Consider the following 17,085-nt stretch of genomic DNA (forward strand, 5'->3'; position numbering starts at 1 on the left):
CGTGGGCCCTATTACCCATTGTAAGTGTCATGGCTCAGGAGAGTGAACCAAGGAAGGTCAGGAGGGCAGTCCCCTCGACCCATGGGCAGGCTATGCCATGCCATGCCATGCCCTGGCCAGTGGACAGCGGACAGCGGACAGTGGACTCGGTCCTTGCTTGGTTCGAGCAAGTGGTTGCGTTGAAGGGCGCTGTTGGCTGGGCGGTCCGGTCATGTTGGCCCCAAAACCTAGCAAAGTACAGTACATTGTACATTGTGGTGTGCAGTGTGTGCTCACGCCCTCAGTTGACGAGCCTGGTAGGGTACTATGTGCTGCAGTCGAGGTGTTTGCTGGATCCTCAGTGGAGACTGGCTGGCTGGACTCACACTTCTGCCCCTCCATGGATCGCAGTTTTTTTTTTCCTTCCACGGGCTTCACACCAGGCAAATTGACCAGCTCTACAGCGGGCTCCAGGGAGCGATGCGCGCTGGGCTGGGCCGTGTCAAACGCTAGAGCGGAGCTGTCTCGTCAGGTACCCTCCCTTTCCATGACACATAATTACTCGATGAAAAGCTTGACCATCACGAGCTGGCGAGACATAATAACGCGACGTCCTGCTTTGACGGAGGGAGCTTTATTAGAAGAGCTGAGCTGTGACCACTTTTCGTTCAAGAGATCTGCTATTGCCTCTTGCTCCTCACGATACCCTCATCCATCAACGACACAGCTGTTGTCTACGTCTACCAACAAAGACACGAACAACACACCCAACACCGCACTAATACGGAAAAGAGCCTTCCTTCACCACCTCCACTTTCGCTCGCTGCATCTCATCTGAAGCCGCCGTTAAGCGCTGCAGCTGCACCCCAGTCACAGTCACTCCCATCACCGCCGTCGACTTACACGGGGCCAAGAAGAACTTTTTCCTTTCCACGAGAAAGAGAAAACGAAGTCTTTTCACGAGAGATATTTTTGCGTCCTCGACCGTCTCGACTCAGACCACCCACCTCGTTTCGAACGTTTCGTTTCTTCTCCCTCGTGGCAAGCAAAAAGGTCATTGCGAGCGAGAACGAACAACACCACCAACCAGCCAGAAACGACAACGAAGACAGCCTGAATAGGTCGACAAGAGACGACATCATCTGCGCGCCACATCACACACGCCCAAGCGAACCAAACGCAACTCTACCCATCCCACACCCCGCATCTTCCAACATCGCTTTGGCCCTTCCAGCTTGAGCAACGCAAGGAGCAGATCTCTCATCTGCCCTCCTCCTCCACCACCACCGCTACCTAGCCCCAAACAAGCTTCCCTCTTGGCTTGCACGAAGCCCCAAAGGCAGAAAACCAAACGGGAACAGGACAGGAGAGACCACAGACCTTGCGCCTCGTCCTTTCCCATCCGGCAAGGGTTCGAGAAGACCCAAAGAGAAGACGACAAAGCGACCCCTCCATCCGTCACTTGGACTTGAGCAACAAAAAGTACAAAGGGACTCGACCCCCCTTCCACCCACCAGACTCATAGGTCAAGGAGACAAGACCAGCAGAAACGAACATCAGCAGACCTCGACCTCGCGTCCCTCCTTGCATTGCAGGCTCCTCTTTTTCTCCATTACCTGCCCGTATCCCGCAATATCCATCTCAGGTCATCACCTGTGTGTGTTTGGTTTATTGCCTCTTCCACTTACACACTCGCCTTACTCACCGCCCTAGCCGTACCGGGCGGCCCTTCGCCTTATTTCGACTCACGAAAAGCGCAAGGTACCTCCTCCACCGAGCTTACTGCGCCCAGGCGCCCGCGTCTCCCTCGCCCGTCCTTCGGGATCCGGCGAATCGTCTATTTTTTCTCTCTCTTGTTCCCTTGTCCGCTCCCTGAGCCTGGGAGCCCTACTCCGGCGACGGGCCCTGCGCCCAACGTCACACCACATCATCGTCCCAGACACCACCGCCCCCCCCCCCCCCCCCTGGTCGTCACTCTCGGTTTTTTTCTTTTTTCTTCTTGAGTCGGTGGTTCCAATACCCATCTTAGGCCCGGCCAAGAATTAAATAGAAGCGCCCTGGAAGCCGCATCGAACCGAACTACAGCCAGATCCAGCACCACCTAAACGGCCAAATAGGCAATCCGGGGAAACCCTTTCCAACAACCATAACCATGCCCCACCGAGTCGCCAATTTCCTGCGCAATTCCACTGAGAACTTCAGTGTTTCTGCAATTGCAAACCTCAAGACAAAGACCATCCGCCACCAGTCATCGACACAACAACACCACAGCACAACAAACGTGCAGGACCAGGGCTTGCTGCGCAGGCTACCGCTCGACCGCCACTCCTCCTACTCCTCCGATGACGGCGAGCACATCCCCTACAACAAGATGTTCGCCGCAGAGCCCCCCGCCGTCGAGCACCTCAAGGAGAAGAAGCACCACCACCACCGCATCTCGCTGCCGTTCGGCCGCTCCGCCAAGGACTCCCACGAGAACCCGCACGCAAAGCTGGACTGGAAGATCGAGAGCCCGCCCATCGTCTTCTTCGGCGATGCCGAGTCCTCCACCGGCGCCCTCGTCTCGGGCCAGATGTTCCTCGACGTCAAGGACGAGCACCTCGAGGTCGAGGCCTTCGAGGCCCGCCTCAACATCCACGTCCACCACAAGCGCCCCTTCACCAACCACTGCAACGAGTGCCAGAACCAGTACACCGAGCTCAAGCGCTGGACCTTCCTCGCCCACCCCACGACGCTGAAGAAGGGCGTCCACCCCTTCCCCTTCTCCATCCTGCTCGAGGGCCACCTCCCCGCCTCCATGGACACCCCGCTCACCTCCATCACCTACGAGTTCAAGGCCGAGGCCGTCCTCCCCAAGAGCGGCTCTTCTCAGGCCAACCACCCCATCAAGTTCGAGCAGAACTTTGACGTCAAGCGCTCCCTCACCCAGCCCGAGTTCCCCCACCACTCCGTCCGCGTCTTCCCCCCGACCAACATCAAGGCCAGCGCCCACTACAACCAGGTCATCCACCCCGCCGGCACCCACAACGTCTCCTTCCGCCTCGACGGCCTCACCACCGCCAACCAGACCAACAAGACGGTCGAGTTCTGGAAGCTCAAGAAGGTCACCTGGAAGCTCGAGGAGACCATCAAGACCGTCGCGCCCGCCTGCGACAAGCACACCCCCGCCGGCACCGCCACCACGCCGCCGACGCAGCAGAAGGGCGCGCCCCGCACCGAGACCCGCGTCCTCGGCGAGAAGTACATGCACGACGGCTGGAAGAGCGACTACACCTCGACCGACGGCCACGTCGAGTTCGAGTTCGACTACGGCGTCATCGCCGGCAGCAGCAGCAAGCACTCCCACGGCCCGCGCTACGCGTGCGACGCAAAGTCCCACGACGGCACCGAGGTCTCGCACGCCCTCATGATCGAGATGGTCGTCTCCAAGGAGTGGGCGCCCATCGGCAAGCCGCACCTCGCGACGCAGACCGGCACCGGCCGCATCCTGCGCATGCACTACCACGTCATGCTCACCGAGTGCCCCGGCCTCGGCGTGAGCTGGGACAACGAGGCGCCGCCCGTCTACCAGGACGTGCCGCCCTCGCCGCCCGCGTACCCCGAGGAGCTGCAGCGGCAGCTGGGCCACGGCGGCGCGGAGGTCCCGCCCGTGGAGTACGAGAGCCTCGAGTCTCTGGACGGGCAGACGCACAGCACCGAGGGGTCCGTCAACGGATCTACATCATGACACCCACCAATCTACGAATGCGACATGAAATCTTGTTTTTATAGAGTGGAGGAAAGCATAATGTATTAAGAGGTGGAAAACTATTTGGGACAGCGAAACTGGGAAAGGAAAACAAAAAGTTATTTGATTTGGAAACCATTTATTCTTTTGGATTTTACGCACATTATACCCCTCGGACAACGACCGGGCGCCATTTACACCTTCAGTTTACTGTCGATATTTGTTGGTTACTTTTGGAGAGAAATATTGTGGACTATTTTTTGTTATATTTGAAGAATCACGGTGAAAGGACCAGTGGAAGAGAAAGAGATGATTTGAAGCATTGCAAGGCGTTGTTAGTTTCGGTTGTGATGGGGCGGGCGAAGAATACTTCCCCGAATCGGCTTCTCAGCAGCCACTCTGATGTTTTCTCTTGCTTTTCCAACAGCGAAATATAGATATAGTAATTACATCACCATTCTCAACTATGACTACGGACTCATGAAACCAGTGAATACACGCTTGTAAACTATGATGATTGAATTCCGCAAGTTGCGCAAGTAATTACGACAGACACAGAGTGCGCAACGCAAGCAGCAACTTAGAGTGTTACAAAGGCGGACAAGTGCAGTTACAAAGCCTATGTGGAGACTTTTCGGATACCTAGGCACCTTTTTTTACTTTTTGCGCTTCATCGCGATGGATGAGCGTGCTGCGATTCATTGGCAACGAGACAACTACAACAACGCCCGCTCATCGAAACAGCAGACCCCGAAGACAAAAAAAAATTCAAACATGCGAAAGACGTTGCCCCTCCTTGAGTCAAGTGGGATGACATGTGAAAAGAGCGCGCGCGCGAATCGGGGATGAACCCTTCCCTGGGACATGGGCGGCGAGTTCTAGCCTGCCTGCCTAGTCCCCTGCTGTGCGGCTCAAAAGGACGCATTGTCCACGTTGTCTGGTGTGTTTGCATTGAGAGTGCCAGCCAGCGGGAAAGAGGGACGGCTAGCGGGAACGGCTACGGGTGCTGCATGAGACGACGGTGATGGTTGGGCTGGGTTGGCGGTTGAGGTGTCAAGGGAGTGAGAGAGTTCGGAGGGGAGGGGTTGATCTTATGAAATTGTTACTTGATGGAAACTGGGTAGGGTTCTAGAACGCAGCGGCAAGCACTTTAAGGCTTGGGAGCGCTGGCGCGGTTAGGTGTTGTCGCCCCTTGGCCTGAGCTTTTTTTTTTCCTGCTCAAGCACACAATGGGTTAAAGGTAAGGGGTACTTGGCATCGAATCGTCACGATGACTGTGGCGGTGGATTACGTTTTGGATTTTCTGTTTGGAGGTTTGCTCCGAGACGGCGGTTAGCCTTTTCTGTAGTACGAGTCTCTCGGGCCGCGGTTCTGAGTGGCAGAGGCGGGTTTGCGGTTGAAGACAAGAAGGTAGCGCTGACTACTGGGAACTTGGCAGTGTGGTCTGGAACGTTTGTGGATGAACGGGAGGTCACAGCTCGGTGGGCGTGAGAATGTTTTGGCGGTGGAGCTTCGTCATGTCACGGCTTGGAAGATGTCGCGGGTAGTTGCAGTTTCGAGAATGGAAATCCATGCATTAATAGGTTAAGTAAGTTTAGGCGGGAATTGAGCGCCGAGACTTGGGAACATTTACCTCTGTGTGTGGTAGATGAAAACCAGGCAGAGAGAAAACGAAAACGTTGCGCCCAGATGAGGCAGCTGCACCCGCTTGGCTTTGGCTTTGGCTTTGGGGGATGGATTGCGCCATTGCTGCCTCGCGGGATGCGTTCACGATGGCGCGGTGTAAGCTTCAATTGGCGGGGTGGGTGCGGCCTCGTCTTCGGCCAGCCGACGGTACGCCGACTGTACGCCGACGGTACGCCGCCGGGCACGTTTTCGCGCGGTGTGTCTGCTGTGGGACGTTGGAAAGGGATGGGCAAAGGCCGGCGGCAGGTGCAGACGCTGTAACCGGCGCACCGGGCCGGTGTGAGTGTGCCTCCCAGCACCAGGCCGCAAGGCCGCACGCAGGCATCGGGTGGCATTCCGGGAGGAGGGGTGCGTCGTCGGGGGTTGAGTTGAGTTGGGTGTCGGATGTTTTGGAGGCGGGGCGGCGCCCGCCAGGGAAAGCAAAGCATCGTGAACTTCCGTCGAGTCACAAAAGTCAGGCCGAAGTCATGCCAGAAGGCCGAGAAGGTATGCGCCCTGTGACAAATCGGAGCCGGCCGCGACCACCGCGTGTTTTCTCGAGACTCAGCACATGCGCCGGGCAGGCGGCGGTGACGGCGGCGGAAGGTTCAAGGAGGACCTGAAGGCGTTTTTTCATTACGTGAGAGGATGCGACGGGAGGCGTGCCGGGGAGACCTTCCGAAACCCACCTTACCCAGTGTGCCTTACCTAAGGTAAGGTAGGTACTTGTTAGAAGCGGTGCGCCGGCGTTGGTACCGCGACGGCGAGCGAGCGAGCGAAACGAACCACGACCGGCTTGGAGCGGGCTGCGTTTGATGATGCAATACTATCGTGGTGGAGCTCCGTTGTGAAGAAGTATTCTACTTTTCCTTCTTTCCTTTTTTTTTTTTTTTTTTTTTTTTTGATGAAATGGAGTCTTTGCTGGGTTGTCCTTCTTCTTTTGACTCAAGCTCGAGAGGCCTTTCTCGCAGTTTAAAACGGAACGGAGGCTCCGCTCCAGGTCCCCTTTGCTTCCGTTTCCCCTGCGCCAGGCAGACCGCAGGCAAGCACTTTAAACCTACCGTCCGGGGAAATGCGAAATTTTGCTAAAGAATTTTTCTTCCCTCCCCCCACCGGCGGTGCTCTTTCTTCGTTGATTGATGAAATCGATCGAACCGTGCCCACTTGGTGCCGTCTCGTCAAATGTCCGCATTGGATCGGTTCATACTTTCCGATGGGATCTTCGCCGGGGCGTCCTTCTCTCAGTCTCAGCGTCACGGATCTCAATTTGCCAAGGATTTCTGTGCCTTGTAAGATGCAAACGCAATCAGCGAAGATGACGGCGAGGGAAAGGACAAACGCTCGGCGTGCCCACGAAAACGGAGAGAGCGAAACGCAAAATAAGTTGAGCAAGTTGCAGATTAACAGAGAGGTTTCTGGTCCCCGGCGATGGGCCACCATCTCGATCGTTACGTCAGGAGGGGCGGCGCAACATCTGCAAAGTTGGTTGTGGGAATCCACATACAATCCCACTTCTTGGTAACACACGAAAAAAGGTACTGTATCCTGGTGGATTCTTCGATGGGTACGGTGAGTCAGAAGATCCACCGTCGACAAAGGCTTCTGGGGCAAACAGCACACACACACACACACACACACACAGACTGCAGGAAAAAAAAAGCAAACAGAATCATCAGAAGAGCGAACCTACATAGAACCACATCTGAGGTCCGGCAGCAACGATCTCCACCACCGGAGATGGGTCTCATCGGGATCGTCCCAGGACACCCAACAAACACGGCCGGCTGGCGCAATGGTAGCGCGTCAGACTTCTAATCAGCTTCATGCGCAGTGAAGCGGATCAGTTGTTCATCTGAAGGCTGCGGGTTCGAGCCCCGCGCTGGTCAGTTCTCTTTTGCGTGTTGTAATTTCTGTTATAGATTTTGACTCGAAATCTTCATCGAGTCGTGTGGGCTTGCAAACAAAGGCTTAGCAACTTTCTTGTTGTTAACAGTTCGTTCGGGTGTGGGGATCTACGGTCTGGCTTTACGTCTGAGTTGTGAACCCGTTTGTGAGCTTACAAGTCTCTAACGAGAGAGCGTCGTTTCTAGTGTTTTTGTAACTTGATATGCTGGCTTCACTCACCCCATTGATCAGCTGTCTGGCGTCGCTTACACCGAGAAATCTTCGATATCTGGTCCAATTCAATAATGAGGTAGACACCCCGATTGCCAGCGTCATTCTATAACATTTTATAGCGGTTTCAGCTCGAACTATGTACAAGACAAGTAAACGCTGTCGCCTTTTAGCCTTGTTCAAACCTCAGGTCAAACGGGGACAGCTTAAGTGGTCTCTTGTTGTCACATCTCCTGTGTTCATTGCACTGCTTCAGTACACCGACGAGACTTCCTCTCTGTCTTGAAGTCCTGTCTCTTCTTTAAACCTGCAAGCACACGCCTGGACCGGAGCCTTGCTCTCACCACCTGCTCGTCATGACCGCACCCTCACCCAAACACAACCACATTCTTCCCCTCCCCCTTGCCCCCGAGGTACTCCTGCCTCATCTCCTCCGCCTGCTCGATCCGCCACTCCTTCATCTTCACCTCGACCCCGTGCTCCGCCACCAGCCCCAGCAGCTCCTCCGTGTCCTCCCTGCTCGCGACCAGCGAGCCCACGAGCGTCAGGTCGCGGAAGATGACGTCCTTGTACGACATGGTGATGCCCGCGTCCGGCTGGCCCAGCAGCACCAGCGTGCCGTGCTTCCGCGTCACCGCGGCGGCGAAGGTGAACGCCGCCGGCGCGTCGGTCGCGAGCACCGTGGCGTCGAGGCCCGGGTACGCGCCGCCCACGGCCTGCGCGATTTGCGAGACGGCGTCGGAGGCGGGCGTGGTTGCGAGGATGGCGAGGTCTGGTTTCAGGGGGTACGAGGCGGCGAGGTCCAGCGCGGACTGCTTCACGTCGATGGCGACGACTTTGTAGCCCTGGGGACGCGGTTAGTTGACAAAAGAGAGAGAGAGTGTGTGTGTGAGAGAGGCGTGGGTGCGGACCATGGCCTTGGCGAGCTGCGTCCCGATGTGGCCCAGCCCGCCGATGCCGACGATGCCGATGGAGCCGCCGGGCGGGACGGCGGCGCGCTTGATGCCGCCGTAGATGCTTATGCCGGCGCACATGAGGCAGGCGGCCACCGGGTAGGACATGGCATAGGGTATCTTGACGGTGAAGCGCCAGTCTCTGGATAGATTGTCAGTATGTTTGTGTGTGTGTGATGCCGCCAGTCAGCAGTCTCGAGCAATGGGGGAAAGGAGAATGGAAAAGAGAATAGAGGAGGACAGGAGAGGGGGGGGGGCTGCTGAGGAATGGTTTGTGCGTACGCAACCATGTACTCCGCCCAGGCACCGTCAGTGGTGATCCCCTTCATGAGCATGTTGTCGCAGTAGACCGGCCTCCCGGCCTTGCAGTCGGGGCATTTCCCTTTAAGACAAAAGTCAGCGTTGGCGGTCTTGCATTGATCGGCGAAGTGAGTGTGGTCATGACGACGGGCTGTCTCTCTCTCTCTCTCTCTCTCACTCACCACAAGCACCCTCAAAGTTGATGCACCCCACGCAGTCACCCTCCTTGAAGCCCTGCACCTCGGCGCCGACCTCGATGACGACGCCGGCGGGCTCGTGGGACCCGATGACGGGCAGCGGGGAATCGAAGGCGCCCTCGTTGACCATGCAGTCCGTGTGGCAGAAGCCGGCGGCGCGGACGCGGATGAGGAGCTGGTGGGGCTCCGGTCGCGGGACGGGCACGCGGGAGACGGCATACGGCGCGTTGAAGCTCTTGAGCTGGATGGCCTTCATCGTTTTCGGGAGGGGAGCCATCGTTCTGGTTGCGGTTCGGCCCCGTGGGAAAATGGAAACTGCCTGCCTTTCTGTAGTGAATTTCCAAGCCTATACTGCTCTCTGTCTTTCTGTGAAGTGAGACTGTTGAAGTTGCACCTGGGTTGTATGTGATGTGATTTTCCGTGGATCGCGGGGTAAAAAGGTGAGTTAAGGCAGGCAGGACGTGGTGGTAGGTGCTTTTGTTTGGGCAGGGGAGAGCTTTGATTGTCAACGTCATGGCGGGCGACCCGGGCGAATCCGCTCAACGCGAAGAAACATGGCTGCGCTTGCGGTTGCGGTTGCCCGTTGTCCACAATCGATTGCCGATACCCTAAGAGCGAGAGGATACGACAAAACGGCGCCGAAGCGAGGCAATACGACGGCCGAACGACGCTCGGTTGTTCAGAGGTGGAAGCCGGTTTGCGCGGCGCTTACACGTATCGCGACGATGCCTCGCTGAACTTGATCAATTTTCTTCTTTTTTGCTCACCTATGCTCACTCACTCATAAGCCCAGAACCTTGGACCACGAGCAGCTGGGCACAGATGTGGCTCATGTGGCGTTGCTGCTGCACCAAGCGAGCGTCTTCCGTTCAGCCGCCTCCGCCGCGCAACGGGCATTGATGACGGGCAATTGAATATTCAGCGCGGGCTGGCCGACTCTTCATTCAGTGCCTGGCTGTCGACAGGACCGCTTTGACGGAATACATGTCGCGGCATCAAATAAGCAACTGAGAACGGGATATGGATCCCGATATGATGGTGATCCAGATTTACAAAATCGCGGGAATGTCACCCGGCGCCTCAGGGCGTCGTCCCACCCCGATCACGCGACCGGGAGAAAAATCGGCGTCCAAAGAGCACGGCGGGGCCCCGCCGGCGATTTCCATTTCAAATCACGCCCGCATTTGCAGCCGGCCCCGGAAGTGGGTCCGCCGAAGCCAGCCGAAGGGAAAAAAGGCTTAGAAATACAGCACCGCCTGACTAATGCCCCTCTTCACTGGTTAACGGTGATGCAATCACGAAAGGGTGGTGTCACTCACTCCCGGCCCGCACTCCGATCTGTTTTAAAAAGGGGGGCGGCCTTCTTCACCCCGCACAGCTCTTCTGCAGATACCGCCATTGGCATCATTGCATCCTGACGTCGGCTTTACCCGAGACCTCTCCTCTGCTGTGCTGTGAAGCCGTATTATGAGCACGATCCTCCCTCCGACGAGCACCCCAACTGACAAGACGCATACTTCCCCGCCTCACCCACACCACAACGCAACCCCGCCACCAGCACATCGCAGCCATGACCACCGGCGTCTTCCGCTACGTCGACCCGGCGACCCTCGCCGGCGACAACAGCAAGCCCTGGACCAAGGTCGACACGGACGTGACCTCCTTCAGCCGCACCGAGCGCCGGCGCTCCGTGACCAACATCCGCGACGCGGGCGCCTCCACCTTCGGCACCGACGTCTCGGGCTTCGCCGTCTACCACGCGCCCGCCGCCGAGAAGGCCTTCACGGACGAGAAGGCCGTGCGCGAGGGCTACTACGCCGAGGTCGAGGCGCTGCTGCGCGCGAAGCTGCCGGGCGTGAAGAAGGTGGTCATCTTCGACCACACGGTGCGCCGCCGCGAGAAGTCGAGCCCGCGCCAGCCGGTGCAGCAGGTGCACGTCGACCAGACGCCGCGCGCGGCCGAGGTGCGCGTGCGCCGGCACGTCGAGGACGCGGCGGAGGCCGAGGAGCTGCTGAAGGGGCGGTACCAGATTATTAATGTGTGGCGGCCGATCGGGCACCCGGCGACGGATTTCCCGCTGGCGGTGATTGATTGGCGGACGACGGTGCCGGAGGACTTGGTTGCGGTGGACTTGTTGTATCCGAAGAGGACGGATGGGGATGACGATGATCGCGGGAAGGAGGTTTTGCCGGATGAGACGCTGGCGAAGTCGATTGAGGGGTATGAGGTTAAGGGTGAGTTTTGTCCGGTTTTGTGAGAGGTTGATGAGGATGTGCTGACACTTTGACGGCAGGCGAGACGTATGCTATTGCGCCGAATGACAACCACAAGCTGTACTACATGAAGGATATGACGCCCGACGAGGCCATGTTCATCAAGTGCTTCGACTCAAGGAGCCAGGGCCTGCCGGGAGGCAGACACGGCATTGCGGGGTTGACGCCGCATACTGCTTTTGAGGATCCTGCGACGCCTGCTGATGCCAAGGGCCGGCAGAGTATTGAGGTCAGATGTTTGGTATTTTATGACGATTTGTCGCCGAGGGAGGGTGCCTTTAGAAAGTAAAGATTTGGAAGAACAGCATGAAGTTCAGCCCCGTATGAGTAAAGAACATGACAAAACAATGAGAACATAATTCAATAAGAATACCAGCATATATCCGCTTATACTGAAAATGAGTTGTGTGCATATGGAGGTGTTATTCAAAGAGTGCAATTTGTAAGCAACATTGACAAGGGGTATCTAAATATGTTGATGACATATGTACAGCGACCGACGTAGTTGCAGGAGCAGCAACTTGACAATATCCAGAGTGATATCTTCAAAGATAGTGACGTGACCATCATCCCCCCTAGTTCGACTGGTAGACGGCCACGTAAGCGGTCTCCATCATGCTTCCGTAACCACCCAAGGTGTTGCCGTCGGGGTTACCGGGCTGTAGCAGTTAGCAAAACTTCCTCTCGTAGCGTATCGTTCAAGGACAACTCACCCAGTTGCCTCCCACAGCAACATTCAAGATGAAAAACAGCGGCGCGCGCGCAAGCGTATTCCAAATCGCCTCGCTCCCGATCCGCGCGCCGGTAATCTGGTGAAACTGCACCCCGTCGCGGAACCACGTAATGCTCTCCGTCTGCCAATAGTTAGACCTCCGGTCGATCTGCACCCGCCACGTATGCCACCCCTGGTCCGGGATCCCCGTCGCCGCCCCAATACCGTTGGGCTCGTTGCACGCGCCGCCGGGGTTGACATCGCAGTGCACCGTCCCGTACCCCGTCAGCGCGCCGTTCACCGTCTCGAGGATATCCAGCTCGCCGCAGCGCGGCCACCCGACGCCGTTGCGGATCGCGTCGCCGAGCATCCAGAAGGCGGGCCACATGCCCTTCTTGTTCGCAATCGCGTTGTCGCCGAAGCGGATATAACCCTCGGCGAGCGTCAGGCGGCCCGCGGCGGGCGTGAAGGTGTACCTGGACTCGATGCGCGCGGAGGTCCAGCCGTTGGAGGCGGAGGCGTCGCGCCACGGCACGATCTGCACGGTGCTGCCGCCCGAGAGCTGCAGGTTGGCGCGCGAGGTGGTGTAGTCCTGCAGCTCGTTGTTGACGCGCAGGTTGGTGATGATGTTCCAGTTGGCGGCGTTGATGGCGGCGCCGGCGGCGCCAGCGAAGTTGTCTTGCCAGATGCGGGTGAAGCCGGAGTAGGAGGGGGCGTCCCAGGCCGCGACGAGGGCGGCCGGGAGGAGGAGGAGGAGGTGGTGGAGACGCATGTTTGGTACAGGACTTCGGTAAGGAATGTGTGTTTGCTTGCGAGCCTTTGTGTAGGAAGGAATGTGTTTACGATGGACTTCAAGAAACAGAAAAGGACAGTGAGAGACCAAGAGGCTTTTTAAAAGAGGGAATGAAACGAGTCTATCGTGAAGAGAATGACATGTCTTGGAAAGCAAGATCACGATGGTGAGGACAGTCGCGGGGCCAAGCGCGGTGGTGGGTTGAAGGAGTGCTCATGAGAACAGGATGACAGCGGTCATCATGGGACTCGACTGTTATATACAACAACCCCATATTGAGAGCACCCCATATCGAGGGATAGCCTCCGGCATAGAAAAGAAGATGCCGTGCCGGCCAAGGGCAGCTTCGGCCCTTGCGACGGAACAGTTTGCTGGAACAACACCTGCAGGACCAAGTCCAGACCGCAGCTGCAAGGTGCCTAAATGCTCGGGGGATGAGGAAAGACACTCGTCTTTCCTTTTCCAAGTTGACAACAGACCCCCCTCCCCCGAGTCTCAGGAGATCCATCCAATCTTCAGCAGCGATGCTGATTCGAAAGGAAGGGCGGATGGCAGTCTGGCTCATATATCCTTGGCCCCATCTCTCTCTGGGCACCCGGTTCTGGGGTTGCACAAAGGTCCATGCAACATCAGATGGACACACGCTGCTGGCCCCTTCTTCGGACCCCACGAGAATAAGGAAGCACGCGGCCGAGCCAGCGGCGCGCTGCCGCGAGGACAGCTCATCGACGCCGACTGATGGTGGGAGACCTATATGTCGTAATATGTTTCCCTTGTTTGTTGCGCCGAGGGCTCGGCCACGCAGGACACATGTCTGTGGCGGTCATTGTTCCCGAAACAGGCATGGGGACGTCTCGACAAACGTGCATGGCCTGGAAAAGAAATGACAAAGGGCTTAACTGGGTAACCAATGAAGACGCTCATAAGTCAACAACCCAGATCTGGACTTTCTGTTCTCCCAAGACGGCTTGCACCCCCCGCCCTGGGGAGGATGTGTCGGCAGAGGCGTTGTTTCAATCTCGAGGATCTGCCAATCACTGACGAAGGGCGCGAGTCCTTTAAAGAGGCGCGCCGCCCCCGGGAAAGTGTGGATGATTTGCGCTCGCTCGGTACCAGCGGCGCGGCCCATCTCTAGGCGATCTGGTTGGTGGGAATGGGATGGGCTGCATTGCTCTTTTCCTAACACCCTTCAACTGCCCACGCGGGAAGTGGCATTCGGCTCAGCAAGCCCTTCCGGGTGACCCCTGAAAAATGAGAAATGCAATCCATACTTTATCCGCCTGGCTGGAGCCGCTCTTCCTTCCCGCCTCTCGCCAAGCGGAGGGGACACTGGTGTGTTTTCGTCATGGCCAGTCACGTTCGAGATGGTGACCAAGCTTGGGTGTTGGCGAGACCACAAATCAGGCGCGGAGAGATATTGGACGGGCTTGCGTGCGACGGGGGGCCAGTCAGAAGAGAGAACGGTACCTGAGCGCCACCGCGCTAGCGGCAGTTGTGTAACTAGCGCCACTGTGAGGCAGCAGCTGCGAGATCTAGACAGAGCGAGTGCGGTACCTTTGTGGTAGGTGAACAAACTAGCCTGTCTGCTCCCCTTGGGTTCTTGGAGGGGTAGGGGTTGCAGTTCTCGTGGTTTGGGATGAATCATGGGAAAACATGCAGGTCAGCGACAACAACATGAAAATGCACGAGGGGGAAAACGGTGGCCAGCTGCGCCTTTGACAGGTGTCTTGGGAGGTCTCGGCAGGGAGTTTTATTTATTTGCTGCCCTCTCTTGGTATTGAGCCAGTGGGCAGCTGATGTTGGTGCGGACCAAGCAGAGCGAGGCTCCAAGCAAATGTAGGCAAACAACGGGTATTTGTCCAAGTTGGAAAAGAACAGTAGTCTTGTAGCAGTGCATGTGAAAGTGGACGATGGCACCTTGCCAACATCGGGATTAGGGCGGGTGAGAGGCGGCTAATGCGATGTGGGCAGCATCCCTCAGTTGGCGGCGGCTCGGGCTGTGATTGGCCGGTTGTTTGAGTGCAAGGGGTTCGTGATCCTGAAGGGGAGCTGTCCCAGTGGTGGTGCTGCTGATTGCCAGGTCGTAGCCATGCGATGGCCCCCTGAGTCCCTAAGAAAACAAGGCCCAATAAGGGAAGCACAAATCTCCACAGCGGAGGAAAAGATCCCATGGTGATTTTTTTTTTTTTTTCTCGTCGTGCGTCATGAGAAACCGTCATGATTCATGGAGGTCTTCCCATTGAGTAAGAGGTGTCCGGCGTCATGACATGCTGCAGTCACCAGCTCCGGGTCACTGGGGCGGCACCTGGTGGCCCCTCTTTTTTGGTGTCTCCCGACCGGTGCGCCGGCGCTTACCCCACACTTTTCCCCGTCTCAGATTCGGCGCTGTCGGGCCCATTTCGGGGTGATTGTCGCATCGGACGGGTCAGGCGACCCGGTCACGAATCTCACGCGTCTCTCGGCAAATACAGTGTTCTAGAATTTTTCGACGGCATTCCTGTTTGTGCTCCTGCTAAGCCGAGGCTGCGCTCGCAGCGCTGCATCCGCGAATACCCTCACTGATGTTATCAATTGTGGGCCAGAATTGCTTTTTTGCGATGCAGATTCCAGGTTTTCAAAGGCCCACGTGACGTCTCATCGTTGCGTTCGATCTCCAACCCCCTCTTTTGATGCTTTGGCTAAAACCCCGCATGTCTCTTCAAGTCTTGAGTGTACTTTCGCATCAATACTACTATTTGCGATAAATAATCTGTCTTCTCTCACTATCTTCACTACATCCGGAATTGCTACCTATAAGTAAACATGTCATACGCCGGAGTTGGTCCGGTGGTCGTAATTGACTCTATTGGCGAAGAACCAGTCGCCAACGGTGACCGGAAACGAGTCCGATCAGACCCAGACGACAAGACCGACTCGAAAAAAATCAGAGACCACAAATCGCAAGAGTTGGATGAACTGGGCGATTTGACCCTCCGCGTTGGACCGGAGCAGTCATCCTTCAAAGTTTGCTCCAGAACCGTGTCGCGCGTATCTCCGGTCTTCATGAGGATGCTCCATGGACGCTTCAAGGAATCTCGCCCAGAGTCAAGCGATTGGATCGTGGACCTGCCCGACGACGACACCGAGTCCATGCAGATCATGCTGAACATGATGCACGCGCGCTTCGATTGGGTGCCGCAGCGTATCTCCATACCAGATCTCTACGAAATGCTGGTTCTAGTTGACAAGTACGACGCCCTCGACGTTATTCAGCCCTGGGCTCGAGGATGGGTTGATTCCGTGGGTGAGGACCTGGATCAGCCTGCGCTGCTTTGGATAGCGTCGGAGTTGGGCGATTCTGAGCTTTTTGGGAAGGTGGTCATGGAGATCGCGACGAAGTGGACGGTTGACTTGGACGGCGCCATCATCCCTCGTCCACCTCCTTTTATTTGGGAACGGGCAGCTTACATACAGGAAAATGAGAAAACTGAGCCGCTGTGGATACCAGGAGAGAACAAGTCCTGTGACTCTGGACTTTATGAGAATTCTGAAGGCATCAGAGCTGGCTGGTAAGTGAGGCCACCATACGAAGAAGAACATTTACTGACGCACCACCTCCATAGAAATCATCAATCATGCTCGCAAAGAACTGCTGATGTTGGAACTTCTTCCATATTGGTCTGTTATTCAGGAGATCCACACCGGTGGTTACACGCAGAGACTCATTGATCCGGAAATGATGGATGGAGAAATGTGTCTCGAATATGCCAACGACCACTACGATTGTGGCGCAACCCTACTATCCCGCCTATTGAATGGTTTCCATAGACTCGATAGGCAGGAGCAACTTCCAGTTGGCAACGGCTTGCAAGGCTCAGGTTTCGCCCACCACTACCGAAAGACGGTCACAGCTTTGAGAGACACTCTGGCCAAGGCCACGTTCTTTGAAATCGAACACCCCATGGCCTACGAAGGAACGACCTGCGACGGCTGTGCGGAATGGATTGAGGCAACTTTACAGAAGGAGCAGGAAGCGAGAGATCGGTCAAAGATCCTGTCATCGATTCGCTCCGTCAGCGAGGACCACCAAGGGTACATGGCGCAGCGAGGTGTGAGAACGGGACTCTATGTTGATAAGGCCGAGGACAAGAACTAGACCAGGGATTGAGGGAAGGCAAAAAAACAAAAAACAAAACAAAAAGGAGTTTCGGGTCTGGCTTGGAGGTATGGATATTAGCCAGTGCGGCGCATACAAGTTGGCGCTTTCAGTATTAGTAGCACTGGTTACAACAAAAAAGACATGCGAGAAATGACCAATCTTTCTTCATAAGGGATAACACAACGGCTTGACGACGAAATAACCCTCAGCTATTTGCACTGTCCAATGCACCA

At 56.5% G+C, this 17,085-nt stretch overlaps 5 protein-coding genes and 1 non-coding gene across 6 annotated transcripts; 4 read left to right on the forward strand and 2 right to left on the reverse strand.

The window, feature by feature from the left end:
* Positions 1-2,131: 2,131 nt before the first annotated feature.
* Positions 2,132-3,706, forward strand: COL26b_011430 (uncharacterized protein; the record flags this gene model as incomplete). Its single annotated transcript, XM_053184098.1, has 1 exon — positions 2,132-3,706. The coding sequence occupies one exon, from the start codon at positions 2,132-2,134 to the stop codon at positions 3,704-3,706; it is 1,575 nt and encodes a 524-aa protein (XP_053031948.1).
* Positions 3,707-7,149: 3,443 nt separating this feature from the next.
* Positions 7,150-7,257, forward strand: COL26b_011431. Its single transcript has one exon. It is a non-coding gene; the product is annotated as a tRNA-Arg (tRNA).
* Positions 7,258-7,854: 597 nt separating this feature from the next.
* On the reverse strand, positions 7,855-9,213 carry COL26b_011432 (uncharacterized protein; the record flags this gene model as incomplete). Its single annotated transcript, XM_053184099.1, has 4 exons — positions 7,855-8,331; positions 8,398-8,581; positions 8,722-8,821; positions 8,922-9,213. 4 exons carry the CDS (start codon positions 9,211-9,213, stop codon positions 7,855-7,857), a joined length of 1,053 nt encoding a protein of 350 aa, XP_053031949.1.
* Positions 9,214-10,506: 1,293 nt separating this feature from the next.
* COL26b_011433 (uncharacterized protein) lies at positions 10,507-11,498 on the forward strand (the record flags this gene model as incomplete). Its single annotated transcript, XM_053184100.1, has 2 exons — positions 10,507-11,170; positions 11,230-11,498. The coding sequence occupies 2 exons, from the start codon at positions 10,507-10,509 to the stop codon at positions 11,496-11,498; spliced, it is 933 nt and encodes a 310-aa protein (XP_053031950.1).
* A 286-nt stretch (positions 11,499-11,784) lies between these two features.
* COL26b_011434 (uncharacterized protein) lies at positions 11,785-12,693 on the reverse strand (the record flags this gene model as incomplete). The annotated part of the gene is made up of 2 exons (XM_053184101.1): positions 11,785-11,868; positions 11,923-12,693. The coding sequence occupies 2 exons, from the start codon at positions 12,691-12,693 to the stop codon at positions 11,785-11,787; spliced, it is 855 nt and encodes a 284-aa protein (XP_053031951.1).
* Positions 12,694-15,516: 2,823 nt separating this feature from the next.
* COL26b_011435 (uncharacterized protein) lies at positions 15,517-16,849 on the forward strand (the record flags this gene model as incomplete). The annotated part of the gene is made up of 2 exons (XM_053184102.1): positions 15,517-16,126; positions 16,317-16,849. 2 exons carry the CDS (start codon positions 15,517-15,519, stop codon positions 16,847-16,849), a joined length of 1,143 nt encoding a protein of 380 aa, XP_053031952.1.
* Between the last annotated feature and the right edge of the window lie 236 nt (positions 16,850-17,085).

Source organism: Colletotrichum chrysophilum (assembly GCF_026319265.1).
Source record: "Colletotrichum chrysophilum strain AFK26 chromosome Unknown scaffold_140, whole genome shotgun sequence".
NCBI classification, from domain to species: Eukaryota; Fungi; Ascomycota; class Sordariomycetes; order Glomerellales; family Glomerellaceae; genus Colletotrichum; species Colletotrichum chrysophilum.